Here is an 18,500-nt window from a genome sequence, read left to right as displayed (position 1 = left end):
TGTATTTCTCAAATCTTCTTATCCTTAGGAAAAGTTGGATTACTGGATAACATTAAGCCTGGAGCTGGGGCGGAAGAGGGGAGGTTCTGTGACCCTGACATTTTATATCTTGCATACTTTTGGCCCAGCGTATAGCTGCCAAAGCAATGCTGTATGAGGACAGATTACACTCAGTGACTGATTCACATCCGAAATATGTTCGCTGATTTCTCTGGAAACTACAATCTTTAGAGAAATAACCTGGGGCCAATACATTGACAATGTCTGATTACTTTGGCATTTTGGATAGAAGTGAGTACCTGATTCATCATGCAGCAGAGTAAACAAGAGATTTTAATTAATACTTTGGCTTTTTTTGCTGTCAACTTTCCACAAAATGTTTCTATTTAATAGTTAACTGCTATCAAGTCAGGCAAACACAAAGCAGCCTCCCTTTACTTCGTCAATAGGTCTCTCCTTCTAAAATACAATATTCTGTCCTGCTTTACCACCAGCCAGTGATAAGAAATACAGTGATCAGTATCAGAGTAATAAAGCGTTGTATCCTGACACTTCCTGAATTGCTCTAGGAAACCTTTAGCAGCATGGTGCAAAGGCTGAAGACAGAGACTGATTTTCCATACTGAGCGAAAGGAGCTTGAACCAGTAGAGGGGAATCTCAACTCAAGAAGAAGGATGTCGGGGTTCCTCTGGCTCCTCTGCACAGTGACCCTCATTAGCCCCTCAACCCAAGACGTAACCAGTGATGCTGATGCATATTTAAAGCAGTTTCAAAATGAAGCAGAAGCACTATATCATCAATATGCTTTAGCACAATGGGAATACAATACAAATATCAGTGATGAGAATGTCCAGAACATGGTATGTAAACGTCTAGTAAGCAGTGATTGTACTTTTTTATGCCTAAGTTTATTTCAGTATTTACAGTATACAATGTATGTTATTTATGTTCAGTGATACATGTATCTAGAAAAATTACTTTTAGACATTGTGTAATCAACTTCACCTACAGACGACTGTATTTTTGGTCGTTGGCCCCATCCTATCGTATTTTTTTGTGGATCACATGCGGACCCATTCATTTCTATAGGGCTGCAAAAAATGTGGACAGCACATGGATCAGTGTGCTGTCCAGATCCGTGCGGCAGTGGTTCAAATGATACCTATGTCCTATTCTTGTCCGTTTTGCAGACAAAAATAGGAATTTCGACATTGGGGTTTGCGGAAAGTGCCGGATGCACACAACTAGTATCTGCATTTTGCAGATCCGGTGTTTGCGGACTGTAAAACGGATGCAGCAGTGTGAATGAGGTCTGAGGCAAGCACTCTTGGATAGTATTATTATATGATGTCTGATTCATACATGTGCAGCACATTAATGGGATTTTGTGGTCCTTTTATACTGATAACTTATCCTCAGGATGTGCCATCAAGTGTTGAGCGAAGCGAACTTCACAAAGTGGAATTCAATCAAAATTTCAGGGAAAATTAAATTCGCCGTGAAGCTGAATTGCCTCGTGCTTTGTGGTAGCGAATCGATTTTCCCTGTATGGTGGAAAAAAAAATAAAAAATCATACTTACCTCATCCGTTTGAGCGCGAAGATACGGCAGCCGCCATCTTGATTGAATATCTTGCACGAAATCCTGTGCGCGGTGACGTATGAAGTCACCACGCCGGCCGACTTGATGACATCATCAAGGGCCGTGTGAGATTTCACAATAGACCTTTAATCAAGATGGCAGCGGCCGGCTCTTCGCAATCAAATTATTGAGGTAAGTAGGATTTTATTTTTAAAAAATTATGATACGCTGTAATATCAATGTCAGATGCCGGGATCAGCTATGAACGCGGCATCTGAGGAGTACAATGATGGGTGACGGCGCAGTCGCCGCTCCTTGTCATTGCACCCACTACTTACAAAGAAATGTGCTTCGTGACGAAGTAACCAGAACCAGTACTAGAACACCAGAACTACACTCCATCCATTGTGTATAGTGGATGGAGCGGAGTAAGTATAATCAATATGAGGTACCTAGTCTTTGGTGGGTCATTGTAGGGGTTGGATAACCCCTTTAAGTATATTATAAGCCCGCTGCGGTTCCTTAAACTTGACACCCTTTTCATTATGGCCAATCTGCCACACCTTGGCATTAGTCAACATCACCTTTCTGTGCTATCCTATTGACAAGGGGAATGGTAGCTCCCAATTGTCAGATAGGCCTCGTCCACACAGAGATTTTATGTGGAATGTAAGAGTTTACCACAACAGACATGTCAGCAGAGTTGATAGCTCATCTATCAGTCTAGTGACTAGCAGGTTACACCTTTTCTGATTGTAGACAATCTCTTTTCATTTCCTCTCCATCCAGTCCAGACCAACATGACAACTTCTCCTGATGACTACAGAGTTTAATGCAGAGTTATCTTTGACCCATTGCTTCTGCATCCATCACTAACCTTTATTGTAACACAAAGACCCTAGTCCAGATCCTGGAATAATGAGACCCTAAACCAAACCTGCTAAATAACTACAGACCCCAGACCCATTAAAAAGGTACAGAACCCAGAACAGACCCCTGCTCAGATGCCTTAATAAATACAGACTTCAGACCAGACCCTCTAAATACAGTAAATACAGACCCACACCAGACCAGACCCCCTAAACAAATGCAGATCCCAGAACATATTCCCAACTAAATGTTGAAGAAAGCACAGCACTCTATCGGATACATGCAAAAACAGGTATATTTTATTGTGATAGTTTTTAGGTCTCAGGTATCAGAATTTTTGACCAGCAAAAAAAAAAATATATATATTCAAATAATGCACTTTTGATCCTCAGTAGAGATGACCAATTTCAAATGACCTTTAGGTCCTCCTGCACTATAGTCTAAGAACCACTATATGGCAGAAAAAAAGCTTCTCAGCTCTTACACCCAACCAGACCCACTAACTAAATCCAGACCCTAGACCAGACCCCTAAATACAGACTTCAGATAAGACTCGGAAACCTAGACCAGGCCACTAAAATAAAACCAATACAGACCTGACTGCAGACCCCATGCCCCTACACAGCAACTCACATTCTCTTTCTATAAGAGCCTCCTTACTGCTGTGCTTCTGACTTCAGGATCTGCGCACGTTTGGTCATCCAACCATATCTGTACAGGTTCTTCAATAATAATAGGACCTGGCTGCACACATATGGTCTTGCACACAGTTTTGACCAGGATCACTGAACAAAGCAGTTTTGTGCACTTGAACTGCACTGTCTTTCACATTGTTCATATTATAATCCACTAATGCCTGCTATTGCTGCCTCCAAAACAGCAGATTGCTGTGGCAGCTTTCCCCCAGATACAGGAAGGGGTATTATAGTGTATGTGCGCAGGCTCGGACTGGCCCACAGGGATACAGGGTAATCCCCCAGTGGGCCCCTGAGCAAGGTGGGACCCTAGTCTCCCACCCCCTGCACAAGTGGCACATAACACAGTAGACTAAGGGTACTTTCACACTAGCGGCAGGCCGGATCCGACAGGCTGTTCACCCTGTCGGGTCCGTCCTGCCGCTATTTCGCCGTGCCGCCGGACCGCCGCTCCGTCCCCATTGACTATAATGGGGACAGGGGCGGAGCTCCGGCACAGCACGGCAGTACACGGCGAAAGGGCGCCGGACTAAAAGTACTGAATGCCCGACTTTTTAGTCCGGCGGCCTCTCACCGCGAACTGCCGTGCTGCGCCGGAGCTCCGCCCCTGTCCCCATTATAGTCAATGGGGACGGAGCGGCGGCACGGCGAAATAGCGGCAGGACGCATCTGATAGGGTGAACAGCCTGTCGGATCCGTCCTGCCGCTAGTGTGAAAGTAGCCTTACTGCACTACATACATATATTCAATGTACAGAACCTCAACCAGACTATGTTCATATACAAAACATTTTTTAGCATATAAAAAACATGTTAGATTATTTATTATATTTGAATGAATCCGTACGGTGGGCCCCCATAATAAATGTTACTGGTGGGCCCTAGGTACCCCAGTCCAACACTGTATGTGCAGCATTTTAGAGTCTCTTGCACCAACACCAGAGCTAAGGGGATGTCAATCAGCGAGTAGTAAGTGTGTCTACAGAGATGATTTCTGCACCCCCCACATGACTTCAGGTATTGCATTTGCATGCATCATCTTCTTGTATTAAAGTTATCTTTCCAATCAAAGTTAAATCTACAGAAAGTAACAGATGCACGGTTGCAAGGCTGTTTAACTGTCCTACCATCCTGTCCAGTTAGATGGACTCCCAGAAAGCTGATGTTAGGTTCCCTTTAATAGCCCTGCAATTGAAAACAATCCAAATAGGCCTTCAATATAAAACTCTGTACTTTCTAGTCATAATCTATAAACTTTATTATCTGAGTAAATCATTACTATGAATCCCCAAATAATGACATCACCAAGTTATCAAAGGTATAAACGTACTTTGCCCTGAAGCCTAGATAAGTCCTCTACAGGTCAACTTAAAAGGCTACCTAAAAATCTTATTTATCCAATAATTATAATAGACATATATAGTTCAGCAGAATGCTATGTAAACACATATAAAAGTATATGGTAAATGATGCCCAAGTAAGCCGAACATGTAAATGTTCCTGATGAGGCAGGAGGTAGTTGAGTGGTGAATAGACACCTCCAGCAGTATTGAACACCTATTAGATATTTAATAAATCCCTCCAAATTGCGTGGTATTAACCCCTTCAGGACCCTGCCATTTTTATCCTTAAGGACCAGGCCATTTTTAGCAAATCTGACATGTATCACTTTATGTGGTAATAACTTTAAAAAGATTTTACTTATCCAGGCCATTCTGAAATTGTTTTCTTGTCACATATTGTACTTCATGACAGTGGTAAAATGGAGTCAAAAAAATTTCATTTTTATGTATAAAAAAATACAAAATTTACCAAAAATTTGGAAAAATTTCCAAATTTCAATTTCTCTATTTTTATAATAGATGGTAATAACTCCAAAAATAGTTACTAATTTACATTCCTCATATGTCTACTTCATGTTTGGATCATTTTATGAATGCTATTTTATTTTTTGGGGACGTTAGAAAGCTTAGAAGTTTAGAAGCAAATCTTGAAGTTTTTCAGAAAATTTCCCAAACCCACTTTTTAAGAACCAGTTCAGGTTTGAAGTCACTTTGTGAGGCTTACATAATAGAAACCACCTAAAAATGACCCCATTTTAGAAACTACACTCCTCAAGGTATTTAAAACTGATTTTACAAACTTTGTTAACCTTTAGGTGTTCCACAAGAATTAAAGGAAAATGGAGATTAAATTTTAGAATTTCACTTTTTTAGCAGATTTTCCATTTTAATCCATTTTTTCCACTAACAAAGCAAGGGTTAATAGCCAAACAAAACTTTTATTGCCCTGATTCTGTAGTTTACAGGAACACCCCATATGTGGTCGTAAACTGCTGTATGGGCACACGGCAGGGCGCAGAAGGAAAGGAACGCCATATGGTTTTTGGAAGGCAGATTTCACTGGGATAATTTTAAGCTGCCATGTCACATTTGAAGATACCTTGATGCACCCCTAGAGTAGAAACTCCAAAAAAAGACCCCATTTTGCAAACTACGGGATAAGGTGGCAGTTTTGTTGGTACTATTTTAGGGTACATAAGATTTTTGGTTGCTCTATATTACACTTTTTGTGAGGCAAGCTAACAAAAAATAGCTGTTTTGGCACAGTTTTTATTTTTTGTTATGTACAGTGTTCATCTGACAGGTTAGATCATGTGGTATTTTTATAGAGCAGGTTGTTACAGATGCGACAATACCAAATATGATTTTTTTGGTTGTTTGTTTCAGTTTTAAATAATAAAGCATTTTTGAAAAAAATGATTTTTTTAGTGTCTCCATAGCCATATTTTTATTTATTTTTTGGGCGATTGTCTTAGTTAGGGTCTAATTTTTTGTGGGATGAGATGGCGGTTTGATTGGTACGATTTTGGGGTGCTTAGGACTTTTTGATCGCTTGGAATTACACTTTTTGTGATGTAAGGTGACAAAGAATGGCTTTTTTGCCACACTTTTTTTTTTTTTCCCTACGGTATTCACCTGAGGGGTTAGGTAATGTGATATTTCTATAGAGCTGGTTGTTACGGACGCGGAGATACCTAATATGTATACATTTTTTAGTTTATTTCACTTTAACACAATAACAGCATTTTATTTTAAAAAAACATGTCTCCATTTTCTAAAAGCCATATTTTTTTATTTTTTGGGGCTATTGTCTCATGTAGGGGCTTGTTTTTTGCGGGATGAGGTGATGGTTTGATTGGTACCATGTTGGTGTACATACAGCTTTTTTGGTCACTTTTAATACCTTTTTTTGGGAAGTGAGGTGGGAAAAATTTCAATTCCATCATAGTTTTTCTTTTTTTTTTTATGGCGTTCATCGTGCGAGGAAAGTAACATGACCCTTTCATAGATCAGGCCATTACGAACGCGGTGATATCAAACATGTGTAGTATATTTTATTTTTTAAATGTTTAATCAATTATTAATGTGCAGCTATAAGAAGAAATAATTTTATTTTTTTTTTACTTTTTTTCCACTTTACTTTTTTTTGACCCAGAATGCTATGTAAACACATATTAAAAGTATATGGTATATGATGACCAAGTAAGCCGAACATGTAAATGTTCCTGATGAGGCAGGAGGTAGTTGAATGGTTCTTGCAGATCCCGTGGGTTTGATGCCTCTATAATACACTGCAGTACACTATACAGTGTACTGCAGTGTATTTTGACTTTGCACAGCTTGATCAGCCTCCTGCCTTTAGCAGGAGGCTGATCAGGCTTAGCTATACCATGGCAAGCCGGAAGCCTGTGAAGGCATCCGGTTGCCATGGTAAACATCTGGACTGCTGCCACAGCAGTGCATCGCCCGATGGGGGAGGGAGAGAGACCCCTCCCTCTGTGAACCCGTCAAGCTTGGGGTCACTGCAACGGCACAGCAGTGGCCCCATGGGAGAGGGAGGGAGCTCCCTCCCTGTTAACCCTTACCATAAAGCGGTCCCTATGGACCTGTATGCTGACACTGTATCTTGTATGCTGATACTCTGCTAACCGCTCCGGCCATCCTGAAAATGGGGGAGGGGGGCGGGGGATCGCGTGCCCACTCGGCCATCCTGAAATTAGGGGGGCAGATCAGGAGCTGCGGGGGGAGGGGTGGTTAAATAACATTATTTTTTATATATATATATATACATATATAACAAGGTTCTGATGCCCACAGTCATGGACTGTAGGCATCAGAACCTTTCAGCCGGCATTAGAATCCTCTGATTGGCTAGTCTGTACAGACTAGCCAATCAGAGCGATCGCCGGCCCGGGACCGCCCTCATTGGTCCCCGGCCGGTAAGCTGAGATCCCTGGCTGTGTAGAACAGCCGGGGTCTCAGCGCTGTCACCATCTCTGCAGACATGGTGACAGTTTAATGCCATGACGTGTATACTTGTCATGGAGCGCCAAGTAGCAGTGCTCCATGACGATTATACACATCATAGGTCGGGAAGGGGTTGAATAGCTAATACAGTTGTGAGCAAGCTACTATTCACAATGATTGCACACAACCGTATTTTGCATCCATGTCCGGATTGCACATGGATTTATTCATTTCTGTGGGTCTTTGTGCTGTCTGCATCTGTATGTCCATTCCGCAAATTATAGAACATCTCCTATTCTTGTCCGTATTGGGGATGAGAATATTCATTTCTAGTGATGGGAGTGAGAAAAATGTGGATTGCACATGGAAAATATCCGTATTTTGCGGATCAGTGGTTTGCAGACCTCAATACGGGCATGGTCATGTCCATGAGACCTACAGTGAGTAGACAATACATTAAAGCATACCTAAACTTTCAGATCATTTTTCAGAAACAGCTGCCATGTGGGTATACCTGAGTGATAGCACCAGTGTCGGACTGGGGAGCCTAGGGCCCACCAGTGGAATTGATTTTGGGGGCCCACCCTAGAGCTGGAGATATTACTTGTTCATTTTTCAGTCTCGCATACATGAATGTATGCATTTTTGCACACAATACAGTAACATATGAACAGTATTGTGCACTGCACTATATCAAATTGTTTCTCCTTAAGCAACTCATTTAGTTGATAACTGTATCCCATTTCACTTCTATGGGGCTGAGCTGCTCCTAGGCCACTTGATCAATGAACGTGACGTCACATGGCCCAGAAAAATCACAGAGAAGGGCACAGGGCTCACAGGAGCCCCGGTGCCTTCTCAAACAGCTGATCGGCAGTGGTCCCAGGTAGGGATCGACCGATTATCGGATTTACCGATATTATCGGCCGATATTCAGGATTTTCAAAGTTATTGGTATCAGCATCTAACCTTGCCGATATGCCGATAACGAATCGCGAACATGGATCGCGCTGCTATCAACGCGATCAATGTGCTCTCAGCAGCACAGGGGAGAAGGAAGCAGTCCCTCCCCCCTGTGCCGCTGCTGCCGCTGCCACCAATGAGAGGCAAGAGGGGAAGAGGAGGGGCTGTGGCCGTTGCGCCACCAATGATGTTAACTCAGTTATTAATTCAAATATAGGAGGCGGGTGAATCATATAGCTGCACCCGACCTCTATGAGAGGTAGCTGCGATCTGCGGCAGTTAACCCCTGCCGCACCTGAGGGGTTAACTGCCACGGATCGCAGCTACCTCTCATAGAGGTTAGGTGTCGCTATATTTGAATTAATGGGCAAGTTATCTTCATTGGTGGCAGTGGCAGCTTCTGATCGGAGCCCCAGCAGTGTAATCCTGGGGTTCTGATCAGTTACCATGGCAGCCAGGATGCTACTGAAGCCCTGGCTGCCATAGTCAGCTCCCTGCTGCCATATGTACTATGCACAGGGCAGCAGGGAGAGTGCGAAGTCCTATTCACCCTAATAGAGCTCTATTAGGGTGAATAGGACAAGGGATCAAAAGATCCCAGGTTCTAGCCCCTAAGGGGGAAATAGTTATTAAATCAAATAAAAAAAAACACCAAAATATTAAGTCTAAATATTTAATCTTAGATATATAATGGCATCTCTTCATTTAACAACAGATTTGTGTAGGATTAATTTTTTTTCCAAAAATGAAAATGCACAGAATATCGGTATAAATTATCGGCTATCGGCCTGAAAGTTCACAGGTTATCGGTATCGGCTCTAAAAAAATCAATATCGGTCGATCCCTAGTCCCGGCTGTCAGACCCCCACCAATCAGATACTGATGACCTATCTACAGTCATATGTGACTGATATCAGCCGCTCCTCTTATAAGACTCCAGTACTGATATAACCTCCAGAGACATTACATCACATGTGACTGATATCAGCCGCTCCTCTTATAACACTCCAGCGGTGATATAACCTCCAGAGATGATATTACATCACATGTGACTGATATCAGCCGCTCCTCTTATAATGCTCCAGTGCTGATATAACCTCCAGAGACATTACATCACATGTGACTGATATCAGCCGCTCCTCTTATAATGCTCCAGTGCTTATATAACCTCCAGAGACATTACATCACATGTGACTGATATCAGCCGCTCCTCTTATAATGCTCCAGTGCTGATATAACCTCCAGACACATTACATCACATGTGACTGATATCAGCCGCTCCTCTTATAACGCTCCAGCACTGATATAACCTCCAGAGACATTACATCCTATGTGACTGATATCAGCCGCACCTCTTATAACGCTCTAGTTCTGATATAACCTCCAGAGACATTACATCCTATGTCACTGATATCGGTCACTCCTCCCTATAACGCTCCAACGCTGATATAACCTTCAGAGACATTACATCCTATGTGACTGATATCAGCCGCTCCTCTTATAATGCTCCAGCACTGATATAACCTTCAGAGACATTACATCACATGTGACTGATATCAGCCGCTCCTCTTATAACGCTCCAGCGCTGATATAACCTCCAGAGACATTACATCACATGTGACTGATATCAGCTGCTTCTCTTCTAACGCTCCAGTACTTATATAACCTCCAGAGACATTACATCACATGTGACTGATATCAGCCGCTCCTCTTATAATGCTCCAACGCTGATATAACCTCCAGAGACATTACATCACATGTGACCGATATCAGCCGCTCCTCTTATAACGCTCCAGCACTGATATAACCTCCAGAGACATTACATCACATGTGACTGATATCAGCCGCTCCTCTTATAACGCTCCAGCGCTGGTATAACCTCCAGAGACATTACATCACATGTGACTGATATCAGCCGCTTCTCTTATAACGCTCCAGCGCTGGTATAACCTCCAGAGACATTACATCACATGTGACTGATATCAGCTGCTTCTCTTATAACGCTCCAGTACTGATATGACCTCCAGAGACATTACATCACATGTGACCGATATCAGCCGCTCCTCTTATAACGCTCCAGCACTGATATAACCTCCAGAGACATTACATCACATGTGACTGATATCAGCCGCTCTTCTTATAACGCTCTAGTTCTGATATAACCTCCAGAAACATTACATTCTATGTGACTGATATCAGCCGCTCCTCTTATAACGCTCCAGCACTGATATAACCTCCAGAGACATTACATCCTATGTGACTGATATCAGCCGCTCCTCTTATAACGCTCCAACGCTGATATAACCTTTAGAGACATTACATCACATGTGACTGATATCAGCCGCTCCTCTTATAACGCTCCAACGCTGATATAACCTTCAGAGACATTGCATCCTATGTGACTGATATCAGCCGCTCCTCTTATAACGCTCCAACGCTGATATAACCTTCAGAGACATTTACATCATATGTGACTGATATCAGCTGCTTCTCTTATAACGCTCCAGTACTGATATAACCTCCAAAGACATTACATATTATGTGGGGGTGAGGGGCTGGGAAAATGTGAAATGCCACTGATGAGAGGAAAGAGGGAGACACTGGGAGACGTAACTTCTTGCTCTGTATAAAGTATAGGTGAGATAGTTGGTGGGCAAATGTCTGTGAGGGGCTGGAACAACAGGGAGACACAAGATTTGCAGGGGCAGCAGCTTCAGGACTCTCCTAACTTCCCAGTTCCCTCCCACAGTAACTTACCCCAGTGCTGCTGTGTGGAGTAGTGGGACCAGTGAGAGAAGAGAACTGAACTTTATACTGGAGGCAGGGGCATAGCTAGAAATGACTGGGCCCCATAGCAAAACAATTTTATGGGCCCCCCCCCTCCCGGATCTCCCACCCCCACATACCTCTCGGACCTCGCCGCCACATCCGCAGCTCCTCAAGCACATGCGACGGTTACGCGTAGGACTGAGCACAGACAGTTGGTCACTGGCAACGCATTTGTGCCAGTGTAGGAAATGTATGAATCTAAATGTCTGTGTATTAAAGAAGATTGTTAAATTGTACAGGGGTCTGTAACACAAGAAGGTGAAAGTACATATCGTGGGGTGTGTATGTGTATTAGACAGAAGGTAGAGATATGCATCTTGTGTAGTTTGGGTATTAGGGAGAGTAAGGGGTATATATCTAGTGCTGATACACGTGTAGGTGAAGAGCGGCTCTGTATCAGCACTAGATATACAGGGAGTGCAGAATTATTAGGAAAGTTGTATTTTTGAGGATTAATTTTATTATTGAACAACAACCATGTTCAAAATGAACCCAAAAAACTCATTAATATCAAAGCTGAATATTTTTGGAAGTAGTTTTTAGTTTGTTTTTAGTTTTAGCTATTTTAGGGGGATATCTGTGTGTGCAGGTGACTATTACTGTGCATAATTATTACGCAACTTAACAAAAAACAAATATATACCCATTTCAATTATTTATTTTTACCAGTGAAACCAATATAACATCTCAACATTCACAAATATACATTTCTGACATTCAAAAACAAAACAAAAACAAATCAGTGACCAATATAGCCACCTTTCTTTGCAAGGACACTCAAAAGCCTGCCATCCATGGATTCTGTCAGTGTTTAGATCTGTTCACCATCAACGTTGCGTGCAGCAGCAACCACAGCCTCCCAGACACTGTTCAGAGAGGTGTACTGTTTTCCCTCCTTGTAAATCTCACATTTGATGATGGACCACAGGTTCTCAATGGGGTTCAGATCAGGTGAACAAGGAGGCCATGTCATTAGATTTTCTTCTTTTATACCCTTTCTTGCCAGCCACGCTGTGGAGTACTTGGACGCGTGTGATGGAGCATTGTCCTGCATGAAAATCATGTTTTTCTTGAAGGATGCAGACTTCTTCCTGTACCACTGCTTGAAGAAGGTGTCTTCCAGAAACTGGCAGTAGGACTGGGAGTTGAGCTTGACTCCATCCTCAACCCAAAAAGGCCCCACAAGCTCATCTTTGATGATACCAGCCCAAACCAGTACTCCACCTCCACCTTGCTGGCGTCTGAGTCAGACTGGAGCTCTCTGCCCTTTACCAATCCAGCCACGGGCCCATCCATATGGCCCATCAAGACTCACTCTCATTTCATCAGTCCATAAAACCTTAGAAAAATCAGTCTTGAGATATTTCTTGGCCCAGTCTTGACGTTTCAGCTTGTGTGTCTTGTTCAGTGGTGGTCGTCTTTCAGCCTTTCTTACCTTGGCCATGTCTCTGAGTATTGCACACCTTGTGCTTTTGGGCACTCCAGTGATGTTGCAGCTCTGAAATATGGCCAAACTGGTGGCAAGTGGCATCTTGGCAGCTGCACGCTTGACTTTTCTCAGTTCATGGGCAGTTATTTTGCGCCTTGGTTTTTCCACACGCTTCTTGCGACCCTGTTGACTATTTTGAATGAAACGCTTGATTGTTCGATGATCACGCTTCAGAAGCTTTGCAATTTTAAGAGTGCTGCATCCCTCTGCAAGATATCTCACTATTTTTGACCTTTCGGAGCCTGTCAATTCCTTCTTTTGACCCATTTTGCCAAAGGAAAGGAAGTTGCCTAATAATTATGTACACCTGATATAGGGTGTTGATGTCATTAGACCACACCCCTTCTCATTACAGAGATGCACATCACCTAATATGCTTAATTGGTAGTAGGCTTTCGAGCCTATACAGCTTGGAGTAAGACAACATGCATAAAGAGGATGATGTGGTCAAAATTCTCATTTGCCTAATAATTCTGTACAGGGTGTATACCCCTTACTCTCCCTAATACCCAAACTACACAAGATACATATCCCTACCTTCTGTCTAATACACATACACACCCCACGATATGTACTTTCACCTTCTTGTGTTACAGACCCCTCAGATAGGATTAGGTGGCTGTGTCTTCGCCAATGCCATTAACCATTACCACACCACACTATTAAATAATGCAGCTGCGCCTGCCAGGCTTGAGCAGGTATATGTGTGAATAGGGAAGATGCTAAGATCCGGCTGTACCTCACACACACAGATGAAATAACTCCAGTCTCCTCACTTGTCCACTACACTAGTCTCCAGAGTGACTCCAGTTACAGTACTCCACGTCTCTCCACTGACTGACGCTGCCGGCTGCCGCTTCAGTCGGACAGACTCAGACAATGACACACTCAGTCCCACTCCCCAGCCAGCCCTCACCTCAGCCACTTGAAGTTGAACCGACCGACACCTGACTGAACCGTACCCGTACTGCGCGCGCGCCGACCGCCGAGCCAGCCACCCACACTCTAGCAGCTTCCTTGTATGTGCCGCTCCTAGTTTGCGACTCCGCCTCCTCCACTTCCGGCGAACCGCCACCCAGACTGCCTCTCTACCTCCGCCCTCCGGCTCCGAGTCCGACCGCCCCCTATCACAGCGCCACCCACGCCCAGCCCACTCGCCACACTTTTATTATTTTTTTCCCTCAGTCGGCGGCGGGCCCCCAGTGGAGTAGGGCCCCATAGCCATTGCTATGGCTGCTATGGCGATCCCTACGCCACTGACTGGAGGCACAGTAACACAGGAGGTCAGAGAGAGCAGCGTCTCCATTATCTCCTGCTGCTGCCTCGGCTCCTCTGGCTCCGCCCCCTCCTCACACATGAAGGAATCTCACACTGCAGAGAGGAGGGGGGGCTGTCAGCTCATGTGCGGTCCGTGAATTTTTACTTTGGCGAAAGGAACAAGCGCTACAAGGTATTGTGCTGTCCCTTTCACCAAAATAAAATGATATTTGTGCCAGTGCTGCAGTCCAGCACCTGATAACAGCCAGGCGCCTGAAAGTATAGTAACTGCCCTGCTGGTGGCTCTGGCTGTAGTATAAGCAGACAGGCAAGGGGCCCACCGGACATTTCACCGGCTTCCCGGTGAGCCAGTCCGACCCTGGATAGCACTTTATCTGTCCATGATATGGCTTATATCTGGCATTTTTAGCAGCTTTCTCTTTTGCAGGCTGCATCTTTATCTTGTCTCTGAGCTGCAATGATGTCTAGAGACAGCAGATTCTGCTTCCTGTCTCTCAATCACTCAGAGGCACCATATAGGAGATTTTAGAGAAGTACTGACCAGTTTAGAAGTGAATAAAACAGTTGGGGAGACGATTAGCTGCTGAATCTGCTTAGTTGTGCCTGTTGTCACGGATGTAGCAGGGGAGAACACCAAAAGACAACAAGAAGGATGAGGAAAGACACTAGGCCTCACCGCTAGGGAAGGAAAAGGGTCACCACCTATCAAACCCTGCTCCTGGCCCTAACTCCTATCTGTATGGGCAACTCTCGATGGTAGAGATGCCCATACACAGGAACCTGGTGACCCTCGAATGCCCTACAGGTAATGACAGGGAAAAGACAACCCGGTCCTTCTCTGGTGAAGGAACCAGCCTCTCGCTGAGGCCTAGTAAACAACCAAGGGGGGGGAGGGGTACAAAACACAACAAGCGGAACACTTAACATCTGAGGATGATGAATGAACAGGACTTCAACAAGAACCACACTCCAGGTCTTCCAAAACCAAATGAAGCTATCCAGAGCAAGGAGTGATGGGTAAAGTCAGACTAAATAGGGAGAGGTAAAGGTCACATGATCCACACCTGAACAGGAGGTGTGGACATGCCAGCAACACACAGAGACAAAGTGAAACCAAAAGAGGCTGTCAGATTACTAATGTGCAGTCAGTCTTTCAGACCTTCTAACAGCTGTGCTGTCTGGTCTCTCTGCACTTCCTCCCTCATACACCCCCTTCCTCTCCATAGTTTCTTAAGTGAGCAGACGGTCTGTCTTGGTCTCACAAGATGGATTTTTCATAAACTTCAGAGATAAAGTTAGTTTTGAATGAAGGAGGAAGAAAACTAACAAAAACAATAACATTTGTAAACCGCTTTTCTCCCATAGGACTCAAAGCGCATAGATATGTCTCAGATCAATACAGGGTTGCAGGCTGGACTGTGTTACAGAGGAAATTGTCGGGTGTTCATAAATGCCAGACTAAACAGGAGGCTTTTCAGTTTGCACTTAAATGCTTCCAGGGATGGGAATGTCCTAATTGGGTGTGGCAGGAAGTTCCAAAGTGTAGGGGCAGCATGACAGAAGGCTCTGTCTCCAAAGGTTTTGAGGTGGACTCTGGGGGTGATCAAGTTATTAGATCCTTTTGATTTAAGATTGTGGGCGATGTGATGCAGTTGCAACAAGACCTTCAGGTATCCAGGGCCTTGATTGTGCAAGGATTTGAATGTCAATAACCCAATCTTAAACAGAATTCTTCATTTTATTGGTAGCCAGTGTAGTGAGCGAAGGGTTGGTGTTATGTGGCAATGGCGGGGTTGGCTTGTTAATAGCCTTGCAGCGGCATTCTGTACTAATTGCAGGCGATGCAGGTCTTTGTTTGGAAGGCCTGTATAGAGAACATTGCAGTAGTCCAACCGTGATGTGATGAAGGCATGAATAAAGTTTGGGAGATCTGCTGGAGGTATGAGGAGTTTCATTTTTGCAATGTTCCTTAGGTGAAAGAAGGAAAGTTTCACAACAGCTGAGATTTGATTTCTGAAGCTTAATTCCCCATCAATCAAGACGCCCAAGCTGCGCACAAAGTTTGATTTGTCCAGGTCTGACCTCCCTATCCTTAGTGGTGCTGGCTGAGACTGGAGCTGCTTTGCTGTCGAGCGCTGACCTCCGATAACAAGATCCTAAGTTTTGTCAGCATTTAGTTTTAGCCAGTTATCATTCATCCACTCCTGAAGCTCAGCTAAGCAAGCATTAATTTGTGGGGTAGGGTCTGTGACGCCAGGTTTGAAAGATAAATATAGCTGGGTGTCATCCGCATAGCAGTGATAGGTCAGGCCATGTTGTTGTACGATTTTTCCAAATGGCAGAATGTATATGGTGAACAGTAAAGGGATAGTATTGCTCCCTGGGGTACACAGTATTTTAATGGTATAGGGTTGGAGAGGAAGGGCCCCAAGGATACCCTTTGAGTTCTGCCAGCCAGGAAGGAGTTAAACCACGGGGGAACTAAGCCATCTATGCCACAGTACTCTTGTAGCCTGTTAGGGAAGATTTTGTGATCAACTGTGTCAAAAACCGCTAAGAGGTCGAGCAAAATCAGGATGGAACATTGACCTCTGTCTCTTGCCATGGGCAGATCATTGCAGATCTGGGTGAGGGCTGTTTCACAGCTGTGGTGTTTTCTGAAGCTAGATTGAAGAGGGTCAAGGATGCTGTTCCTTGAGAGCCTGGCTTCAAGATGGAGATAGACAGGTTTTTCAATAACTTTCCCCAGAAAAGGGAGGTTGGAGACAGGTCTGTAGCTGTTTAGAGCATCTGGGTCTAAGGATGGTTTCTTGAGTAGCGGTCTGACGATTGCTTCTTTCAGACAGGTGGGAAACCTGCCTTCTTGTAAGGAACAGTTGATTTTTTGTGGAATGCTGGTCTAAATAGCTCAGGGCATTTCAACATGAACTTACTTGGGCCAGGGTCTAGTTCACAGGTAGTTTGGCGAAGGTCTAATAGGATATCTAGGATATCTTCTTCAGTAATTACCTTGAAATCAGACCATGGCGGTAGGCTATTTTTGCATCCATTATATGGCTCTGCTTTGGTTTCCGTTGATGTGAATTGAATGGCAGATCGTATGGAGGAGACTTTGTCTGAGAAGAAGTGAGCAAATTTCTCACACAGGTCTTGTGAAGGTCGGATGCTGGATTTCCGGCACAATGGGTTGCAGAGGTTGTTGACTGTGCGGATAAGCTAGGCAGGTCTGTTGGCTGCATTTGCATTTTCCTGAGACAGAAACAAGGACTTTTTCTTGTTGATCAGTGTTTGATATTTTTTCAGGTACGCAATTAGGGAATGTTTGTCTTTGGAGGACTGATGTTTGCGCCATTTTCGTTCCAGTCTGCGCCCCTCTTTCTTCAGTTCCTTTACAGAGTTGTTAAACCAGCGAGCATGATGTAATGGTGCTGAATGTTTAATGCGTAAGGGAGCTATGGAGTCAAAAGTAGCCGAGACATAGTGGTTATATTTGAGGACCATGGATTCAAGGCCTAAGTTGTGATCTGTCAATTCATCAAGATTGAGGGTGTTCTGAAGGTGTTGGGGTGACAGACCTTTCAAGGAACGGTATTTTATTAGTTCTTTTACTTGGTGTTTTTTTGGCTGGTGCTGTAAGGGAGAAGTGGATTGTATGGTGGTCTGACCAAACTACTGGATCAATTTCCACATTGGATATTAAAAGTTCTGAATGGAATATGAGGTCCATAGTGTGGGGAGGTTGATGGCTTGAGAGAAGCCCAGTTCATTCATAGAAAGAAGTAGCTCTCTTTCTAACTGAGAGGAATGTGTATCCACCCATGCATTGAAGTCTCCTAGAATTATCTACCTAGGGTGTTTCAGTGTTATGCAAGATACAAGTTCTGCTAATTCCTTAAGGAAGGCTGAGCCATCACCAGGGGGGCAGTAGACAAGCAGTATGTTTATGTTTTTCTCCGCTGAAAGTTGGGCTGCCTGACATTCAAAAGAGTGGGTTGGGGTTACTGCGAGGGGTTTAATGTTCAAATTGGAGCTACTCCTTCTCCCTTGCAGTCTTGCCTCTCGCAGTGTAACACTGAGTAGTTGGCTGGCACAGCAGTTTCCAGAGTGGGTCCCGAATTCTGATCCAGCCACGTCTGCGTAATTAAAGCTAGATCTGGGACTTCTTTTAGGTCGTGAATAACTGCTGTTTTGTTGTTAATAGATCTGGCATTGCAGAGTACTGCTTTAATGTAGTTTGCCTTAACTTTGATGCCTGTGTTCCTAGCTGGCTGGGGCCTGCCTTCTGGAGTGTTAGAGAGGTCTGGGTCCTTTACTGATATAGCTGTAATTGGTGTTGTTTTGGTGATATATGAAGATTGCTTTGCCTTTGTAACAGCATTATGAGGTCCTGCTCGTTTTCCTCTCTTTCCTCTTCTTGTTTTCTTTAGAATCCCAAGGGATTTTAATGGAATAATTAAAGCTGGGTCAATTTGTAGAAGTTCCTTT

General features: G+C 43.9%; 1 protein-coding gene across 2 annotated transcripts in view; it reads left to right on the top strand.

Moving 5' to 3' along the window:
• The first annotated feature begins 227 nt into the window (after positions 1 to 227).
• Positions 228 to 18,500, top strand: part of ACE2 (angiotensin converting enzyme 2) — a 129,573-nt gene continuing 111,300 nt past the window's right edge. Inside the window, exons 1-2 of one of the 2 annotated variants that reach the window (XM_040423317.1) lie at positions 228 to 291; positions 570 to 861. In XM_040423317.1, coding sequence (XP_040279251.1) covers positions 676 to 861 — 186 coding nt within the window. In that variant the 5' untranslated portion in view covers positions 228 to 291; positions 570 to 675. Of the gene's footprint in view, positions 862 to 18,500 lie in introns of both variants that reach the window. The other variant, XM_040423316.1, reaches the window with a different exon arrangement.

The sequence above is a fragment of the Bufo bufo genome, chromosome 3, assembly GCF_905171765.1.
Source record: "Bufo bufo chromosome 3, aBufBuf1.1, whole genome shotgun sequence".
Classification (NCBI taxonomy): domain Eukaryota; kingdom Metazoa; phylum Chordata; class Amphibia; order Anura; family Bufonidae; genus Bufo; species Bufo bufo.
Note: the sequence above shows the minus strand (reverse complement) of the source record. Positions and strands in the feature narration are given on the sequence as shown.